This window comes from Asparagus officinalis, chromosome 8 (assembly GCF_001876935.1).
Source record: "Asparagus officinalis chromosome 8, Aspof.V1, whole genome shotgun sequence".
In the NCBI taxonomy this organism is placed as follows: Eukaryota; Viridiplantae; Streptophyta; class Magnoliopsida; order Asparagales; family Asparagaceae; genus Asparagus; species Asparagus officinalis.
In genome coordinates, this window is record NC_033801.1 from 572,853 (window position 1) to 582,403 (window position 9,551).

At 41.2% G+C, this 9,551-nt stretch overlaps 2 protein-coding genes across 2 annotated transcripts in view; one reads left to right on the top strand and one right to left on the bottom strand.

Moving 5' to 3' along the window:
• LOC109851354 (dihydrolipoyllysine-residue acetyltransferase component 3 of pyruvate dehydrogenase complex, mitochondrial-like) overlaps nucleotides 1–264 on the bottom strand; it is a 5,611-nt gene extending 5,347 nt beyond the window's left edge. The window contains exon 1 of the mRNA XM_020421437.1: nucleotides 31–264. Coding sequence (XP_020277026.1) covers nucleotides 31–69 — 39 coding nt within the window. The 5' untranslated portion in view covers nucleotides 70–264. The remainder of the gene's footprint in view (nucleotides 1–30) is intronic.
• Nucleotides 7,893–8,510, top strand: LOC109819392. Its single transcript, XM_020385106.1, has one exon. The coding sequence runs from the start codon at nucleotides 7,893–7,895 to the stop codon at nucleotides 8,508–8,510; it is 618 nt and encodes a 205-aa protein (XP_020240695.1).

Genomic DNA, 9,551 nt, shown 5'->3' on the forward strand with positions numbered 1-9,551 from the left:
CGCCACGGAAACGACGAGAAAGAATCAAACCTTGTTGGAGCGGCGGAGCAATTGGGAAGCGTAGGTCATGTTCGGATCCGATCTGATCGCAGATCCAATAGCACGAGCCGCAGCTAGGGTTTTTCCCAGCGAAAGAGGTATTGAGGAACTAAGGGCAGATCTACCGAAGGGGGGAAGAGCTAAAACGAGACGAGAAGACGACGAGCAAATGAGGGCGGAAAAAAAATAGAAATGGAGGCACGCAAGGAGAAGGATATTATTTTATTTATTAACGGAGGCGGGTGCGATTTGGAATCCTTTTGTCAACCTGCCTTTTCATTCTTTTTTGGGAAAATTGCTTGGAGGAAGCAAAATAAGTTAGGTCAATCATCCTCACCCCCAGCCCAACAACCATAACCCATAGGCTCTAAAATTAAAAAATATATACAGCCAACCCCCAAACCCACTGCCCAAGAAACTCACTTCTCACTGTCCAAGAAATTAATTCCCAAATTACTCATTCTTCCCAATTTAAAACCCAATCCCTTTCCTCCCCTCCCCTCCTCCTCCCTCCTCATCTGCATCCTCTCCTCCTCCCCCTTCCCCCTCCTCCCCGACCCCCTCCTCGGCTCCGTCCACCTCCTCCCCCTTCCCCCTCCCCTCCCCTATGTGTCATCTCCGACGACCCTTGGCTTTCCGTCGGAGGAGGAGGTGGCAACGATAAGACACGCGACGTCATCTCGAATCTCGCTCACCTCGTCCTTGGAGGCATCGTCAAGCTTGTCCAAGCCCTAGGTCAGATCTTGAATAAGAGATCTCTGGAAGCTTCATCGTCGGCTTGCTCTTTGGTTTCGTCGGAAGTTCACATCACTCGCCGACCGAGGTCTTGAAGAACTTTAAGGAGATTCGGAGGCTGAGGATCGAGCTTCTAGCTGGTGAGTTCGGGGTTGAAGATGGATCTCTTTTGAAATGGAAGGTTGGTTTCGAATCTGCACTTAATAGTTGTGTTATACTACATCTTCGTCGTCGTCGAAATCTCAGAGCTCCAGCCCTAATTCTACTAATTCATCGGAATTATGTGGTGTTGATGATAGCAGGACAGAGGATTTATACTCAATTTGTTGGTTCTTTTTCCTTTTTTAATTCAACTTCGGATCATTCTTTGTACTGCAGATTGCTATGTTGTTAGATTAATTTGTTGGTTCTTTGAAGAAAATTAGGTTGTAGGTTTGGAGAGTTGTACTCTATTTAATGGGTTGAAATCATTTGGGGGATGATTTTGATATAATAATAGCTCATTTCTGTGTGACTTTTGGTGCCCATATGTGATATTTTAGTATGATGTGTGACTTATACTGCATTTAGTCACATTTTGGTATTTTGTGTGACTTTTGTGGTTGTTACGTGACATTTTAGTATTCTGTGTGACTCTTGGGGCCCATATGTGACATTTCAGTATTCTGTGTGACTTTTGGGGCTATTATGTGATATTTTTATATTCTCTGTGTTATATTCTTGTTACCAGTTAAAATTGCAAAGAAAAGAACAAAGAAAATTGACTTGTATTCCTTTGATTCTAATTACAATTTGATTACAAAAGAGAATAGAACGAATTTGATTCTCTCCTTTGTTTAAAACTGGGTTCTTCTCAGTAGCGATGGAATGCCTCCTTCGATTGCTCGCGTCGAATTTGCTCTCTGTTGACGATCCGACCGCCTTCTATCTCGTGGGAACGATGAACTTCTGTGGAAAGTTTAATGGGTAACTCTAAATGAGTTTAAGAACTCTGAACGAGTTAGAACTCTGTTAAAAGAGTTGTTAGAACCAAAAATTCGGTTAATGACCAAGCTGATATTCTGTTGTTGAAGAATCCTCTCAGATTTGATCTTCTGAATTTGATTCAAAAATCCTATCTCCAAGGATTTGACTGCTGCCGCTGTTGAATTACCAAACCTGAGTGGTTGAGATCCTCCAAATCCAATCTGCTGCTCCTCTTCCGTTCCAAAAAGCCAGCCCCTTAACTCAGTTGAGTTTGTTGAGATTTTATAGGTGGATAAGAGGTTGTAACTGCCCTCTAAATCCGCTCCTAAGTGGGCGTGATTTCCTCAGATCGTGGGGAAACAGTTCTGAAACCGTTCAGCTCGTATTTGAACGAGTCAAACGCCCAATCTGGCGTTCAGAACCCAACGTCGCCTCTCAGAATTGAGACGCGATGTTGGGTATTAGCTGAACACCAATGAACGCGGGGGTCACTCGCGTTTGGTTTATTATAGTTTGGAAACACGGGGGGTCGGTGTTGGTTGAACCCCTACGAACGCGAGGGTCGCTCACGTTTAGCTTGTGCTTGGAAACGCCGAACGCGAGGGTCGCTCACGTTTAGCTTGTGCTTGGAAACGCGGGAGTCGCCTGCACTTCCAGAATTGCAACGCGGGGATGACATCCGCGTTTTAGAAGGAGCTAGTTTGACTTGTAACTTCTTCTGTAAAGCGTTGCAAGGACCGTTGTTCAGTAATCCTAGCTTTAGCTGTTGTGGAGTGTGAAAATCGTCAGATTGTAACTTTCACTGCAAAATGTGAAGACTGTTGAATAGAGTTTTTATCAATTGTCGGAAGTGTCGTTGAATTGTAACTCTTCTCGATCTATGTGAAAAGTCCTCCATTTGTAGTTTTTGATTGTCGGCGGGAAAGCTATTTGATTGTAGCTTTCGTCGTAGGAACTTGACGGGAATCAACATCCATAGTGTTTTTAGATGAATATTTGCCCACAGCTCTCTACCAAGCAACTCACCAACTACGTCCAACCTTTTATTTCTGAAATCATTACATTGCTCATCAACATCTCTAATAGTTGCTAATATAATATTAGTCATGTTGTTGTCGCAACCATCAAGATCAATCATCTCAGAAATGAGGCCGTGTTTGTAGCGATTGTAGAATTGCGAATACAGTGATTAGACAGTCGTCTGATTGTGACTTTCATTGTCGGAGCTTGATAGGGATCAGCTATCCATCGTGATTTTTAGACAGCCTACAATCCTGCTATTAAGTGTTATGTTATATTTCTACAAGTATGATTATGCCATACATGCGTATTTTTTTCATCAAGGCGATCCTAGAGGGAAGGGAGATAATGAACGTTGAAGCCTTGCACATGGAGTCGCATATGCTACGAGTAGGAGATTAGACTCTACATGTAACTGTAACATTTGTTTAAACGCTATGATGTAAAGGATAACTAGTTTACTAGTTGTGTGTGACATTTGTTGGATTGTTGTGTGAGCTATATGTGAAGATATGTGACCATTAGTATGATGTGTAACGTTTGGGGCTTTTATATGACGTTTTAGTATAGTGTGTGACTTTTTCTTCTTGTATGTGTCATTTTGGTATTCTGTGTGACTTTTGAGGCTGTTATGTGATGTTTTAGTATGCTTTGTGACTTTTGCTCCTTATATGTGACATTTTGGTGTTCTGTGTGACTTTTGAGGCTGTTATGTGATGTTTTAGTATGATTAACGTTTCCTAACAGAATTCAAACTCTTTTTGTGACTGTTGTCTGTTACATGCTACATTTTCCCTTTTGTTGTGATATTTGCTACTTAAATGTGACATATTACCTGTTCATGTGACTTGTTAGTATTAACAGTGATACCTGTAAGAACTTTACTTTTAGATTCCATTTAATATGCTAAAGAAAAAAGATCACCAAGAAATTACAAATGCATATTTTATCATTTATAAATAGCTAGTAAACATCCAACATCCAACAAATGAAATAGTTATGTGTTTGTCTATTACTTCCACTCAATCAATGGTACATACCAAAATGTCACATAATCGGAGCAAAAGTCACACATCATACTAAAACATCACATAACAACCTCAAAAGTCACACAGAACACCAAAATATCACATATAAAGAGCAAAAGTCACACAGCATACTAAAACATCACATAACAGCCTCAAAAGTCATACAGAACACCAAAATGTCACATATAAGGAGCAAAAGTCACAGATCATACTAAAACATCACATAACAGCCTCAAAAGTCACACAGAATACTAAAATATCACATACAAGAAGAAAAAGTCACACACCATACTAAAACGTCACATAAAAGCCCCAAACGTTACACATCATACTAATGGTCACATATCTTCACATATAGCTCACACAACAATCCAACAAATGTCACACACAACTAGTAAACTAGTTATCCTTTACATCATAGCATTTAAACAAATGTTACAGTTACATGTAGAGTCTAATACTTCCACTCAATCATAGGTACATCACTACCCCCAAAGTATAAAAAATATTCTCGATCATCACTGTCTAATTTCAACCGCAGTTTTTTTTCATTCACGGCCTTCACATATGAGTTGAGCAGCAAGTCCTACTCGTAGCATATGCGACTCCATGTGCAAGGCTTCAACGTTCATTATCTCCATTCCCTCGAGGATCGCCTTGATGAAAAAATACGCATGTATGCCATAATCATACATGTAGAAATATAACATAACACTTAATAGCAGGATATGTAAATGGTAACAAGAATATAATACAGAGAATGTAAAAACATCACATAACAGCCCTAAAAGTCACACAGAATAGTAAAATGTCACATATGGGCCCCAAGAGTCACACAAAATACTAAAATGTCACGTAACAACCACAAAAGTCACACAAAATACCAAAATGTGACTAAATGCAGCATAAGTCACACAACATACTAAAATATCACATATGGGCACCAAAAGTCACACAGAATTGAGCTATTATTATATCAAAATCATCATCCAAATGATTTCAACCCATCAAATAGAGTATATGTAACAACCGTGAATTTTGATACGTATTTAAATAAAATTTTCTAGTATTTAAAATAATATATTATATTTTATTAATACTTTTCCTAATTTCTGGAATTTTCTGAGTTTTCAAAATAAATAAATAATAAAATATATAGTCTTGTATTTTTAATTCTGCTAAATATTAATTTACGGTTTAATAATTTTTATATATAATCTTTTGGTGATTAATATTATTAATGACCTTGTTATTATTGATGTAAACTTGAGTATAGTAAAATAGTATATAAATATTAATAAAAAAAGATTTTTGGTTGATTATTAATTATTAAAATAATTCAGAATATTAGTTGAGATTTTCGAATTTTTCCCTCTCTTATTTTCTCATTTGAATTTGAATTCCTTCCAAATTTTTACTCAATCAATTCTCTAATCATCATTTAACTATTTCCTATTTTCTCTCACGTGATTCTCTCTCTCTCACACTTTCCTTTTTCTCTCTCCCTCTCACAATTGGACAGCTCAACCCCTCAACTCTCATTTTAATTCCACTACTCCCCTCATCTTTACTCTCCATTTTATTCTCTTCACCCAAAGAAAACCCTACTCTCTCTCTCCTTTCTTTCTTCTTCCTTCAAGCACGAAACCCGACCTCAGCCCGGCTCCCGACGCCGACCTCCGTACCCGAGCGCCGAACGCCGCGCCTTGCACCCCTGACCACCTCAAAAAAAAAATACCCCTTTTTTTCGATCCCGGCTCCAGTCGAGCTCTCCCCGCCTCGAACCCGAAACCCAGTTGCCGCCCCTCAGATCCGCTCGGCCTCACCCCTGCTCGCCGGCCAGTCGCCTTGGCCTGGTCGCCGCGCCGCCAACAGCCCCGCTGTCCACCCTCGCCGCCAGCACGCCTGCACCGAGCTCGTCCTCCTCCCCACACCCGAACCCGACGCCGCCTTTCACTCGACGCCCTGCTGCCGCAGCCACCAACGTCGCCTCGCCAACCACCTGCCTTCGACCGCCGCCTCATCGCCTCCAGCCGCTCACCCCAGTCCTCCTCCAAGAGTCGCACCACCCGCTGCCAGCCCCGCCGGTCATCTCGTCGCCCTGAGCTCAGATCCATCGTGAGCTCCTCCTTCAGCCGCTGTCGACGCCGTCTCGTTGTCCTCGCATCGCCGACAACCCCGGCAGCCCCTCTCCGCTGATCCTCTCTCCCGTCACCGCCAAGTCCAACGCCACGAACCAAGGCAAGTCCCACTGTGACTTTCTACTCACTGTATTATATACTAACTGTTAGTATTTATATGGTGATTAACTCTTACAACATTAATTAGTAACATGATTATATGTTGTTTAGAGTCTATGCATAAGTGCAGTAATGAGTTTTAGACACCACTAGTGCGGTATTTTCACATGTCGTCAGCAAGATCCCGAACCTTGATTATTTTATTTTAATTATTAGTTCATCATAAATTATTATGTGACTTGCCATTTCAATATTTTTATCTGTTAGTAATTGGTTAATTAAATTAGTCTGTGATATATTATTACCTGCGTGGGATTGCTTGACATGAATAGCTGTGTGGAAGCTTGTTGTTTTATCACTTAGTTGTTACCTAATAGGAGAGACTGTACATGAAGACGACTTCTGTTAAAAGTATGATTTATAAGCGTGCTTCAAAGCATGGCTATACTCGCTCGACATCGATATCCCGATGTGAGGAGTCCCGAGTTCCCTCGATATCGATATCCCGGTATGAGGTTTCCTTGATTATTATTATTATTATAGCATTGACTAGACGATGCACTCTTGATCGGACGTGTTGTGGGTCACGGTTATGTTCATAGTTTTACAGAAGTCGTTCCACGGTAACTCCGTGGCTAGTGCATAATATTTCATGTACAATTGCTTAATTAATATGGCAAACATGGGGTTATAAAGGGGAATTGGACGGAGAATATAACATGTATATAAACGGGCACAGCGCTTTCTTGTTATCGTGATATCGTGAGTGTTATGTACATGGGCCAGAGGGCCAATACTTGACTTGAAGGCGGCCCCCGGACAACTTTACGGGGACCCGATTATATACATCAAAATATTCTTCCCCAATTCAAATAACATGTAAAACAAGAATATAGATTTTTAGGTATTAATTCCATCTATTGTATGCCCCTGTTACTTGGATGATTAGACTGATCGCTAGCTACATGCTTAGTTACCTGATCGATTCTGGATGTTTTATGTTATCATGATTTAGTAGTGTTTTCATGTTGATTTGTGGATTTTAGTTGTACGTTCTTTTGTTGTTTCTGTTATTATATCGTTTTCCGCTTGGGTTTTCATTTGTTCTATTTTCTTTTGTGGGGTCTTACCGTGCGTCATGCACGCTGACGTACACCTGTTTTCTCTGGTGTACGTCAGACTTAGGAGAAGAACAGGTTTAGCAAGAGCCAGAGGATTCTCAGCAGGAGTGCTTGTAGCGGAGCAGGAGAAGGAGTCAAGCTTCTTCTTTGATGTTCCAGTTTATTTTGTAATTCTTTCTTTTCCATGTGATCATGTATATTGGTAGTATCTCTATCAGTTTGTTTCAGTATTATAAGGGCATGGTTTGATCCGATATTATGTCTTGGATGATATTTCATTTGTATATGTATTTTTTATTCTGAGTCTTCTATATTATATTCTTGCTGATTGTGATCGGGGACCTGTGACTTCGCATTGTATTTATTTTCTGACGCTTAGCGTATTAGATTGAGAAGACGGGGTCTAGTACTTATCTCTCCTCAGTCTAATACGTCGCGGGCTTGTTCACGTTCCGATTCCCTGATATTTTGGGAAGCGGGGCGTGACAGGTTTTTTTGGTGGCCCATGCAGGTCACGATCTCGATCACGGTCCCGAGTCCTCACTAGTAAGAATATGGTAGACAATTTAGATACATATCATATTTCATCCGTAAGGCTACAAATAAGTTCTTATATTATTATTTTAGACTACAATTATTTTCTTATACTATTATCTTAATAACTATGTTTTAATTCCTATTTTCCAAATATATTATTTGATTTTAACCTTAATTTACCTTTTGATCCTCGTTCCTTCAGAATCATGGTGGGTACTCGTAGTAACGATAACCCGTCTAGTAGCAGTGCCCCACAGTCCGAAGTGGATCCAAACCAACTTCTGGCGATGATTCAGGGACTGGCGACGAACCAGCAGCACTTGGCGGGACAGCTTCATAGGGAGCCGCAGCCCCAGCCTCCCCCTCGTCCAGAGTCTAGCGTCAGGGAGTTCCGGTATATGCGGCCTCCTTCCTTCTCCGGTGCCGAAGGACCTTTAGCAGCAGAGGAGTTTCTCAAGGTCACGGAGACTATTCTCACGGTGACCCGCATCCCCCATGCTGAATGGGTGGACCTCATGGATATTCAGCTCACCGACACCGCTCGGATTTGGTGGACTGCAGAGAAGACTCATTTGGAGAGGCCCATCTTGTGGGAGGCGTTCACCGAGCGCTTCAACAGGAAATACTTTCCTCAGTCAGCTCGGGACGAACTCCTACGGAGATTTGTTAAGCTCAAGCAAGGAGGGCGAACAGTAGATGAGTACGAGGCTGAGTTTTCTTCCCTGAGTCGATATGCTCCTCATCTTGTTACAGACCCGACGATCAGGAGGCATCAGTTTCAGAAGGGCCTGGATAAGTATGGGTCGGTTTTTACCAAAATTTGAACAACCGAACCGAACCACCTATAATTCAAAACCGAACCGAACCGAACCGTTGCAAATCGGTTCGGTGCGGTTCGGTTCGGTTTGTTCGGTTCTAACTTTCATCAAGTATAACAATCAAAGGCATAAATATTGCTTGTCCCAAGAGATAATTTGTATATATTTGTTTTCATATGCGCCCAAATGCAAATCATTTGAGCCATGGCTAAGAACTCCTAGCGCTCATCGTCGAAGGGGCCGCCACGCTTGCGGGAGGGGGAGTGCCGCCAGCGCCTTCGTTTGTGCTACACCTGTGGGTCCCCTGACCATCTCAGTCCGAATTGTCCGCAGAAGCAACAGATCCATTTGCCACCTCCTCCAGTTCGGGCAGCTCTTCCAGCTCCACCTCGACCTTCCCCAGCAGCACCAGTTCCGCAAGGATCCTACCCCCGAACAGGGCCTCTTCCCCCGCAGAAGCAGGTTTTTCAGCAGGCGCGAGGACAACAACCATCACGACAGACATTCATGATGACGGCCGTAGAAGCTGAGGCGAATGACCAGGTTATCACTGGTAAGAACTGTTCACTCTTAGTTTTACTTGCATATGAAATTTTCTTATCTAGCCTTACCTAATGATATCATAATAGGACTTGTATATGAGTGCTAAGTTTAGTTGCATTTACCTCCTCATGTAATAAGCAAGGCTCTTGTTTCTTCCGTTCCTACTTTAGCACTTTTGACACCGGAGCTTCCCACTATTTTGTCTCCTCTGCTTACTAACATCATTCCATATCTATCATTGGGTTCTTATTTTAATTCCGAGGGCGGAATTTGTTTTAAGGGGGGTAGGATGTAACAACCGTAAATTTTAATACGTATTTAAATAAATTTTTCTAGTATTCAAAATATTATATTGTATTTTATTAATACTTTTCCTAATTTTTGGAATTTTCTGAGTTTTCAAAATAAATAAATAATAAAATATATAGTCTTGTATTTTTAATTCTACTAAATATTAATTTACGGTTTAGTGATTTTTATATATAATCATTTGGTGATTAATAT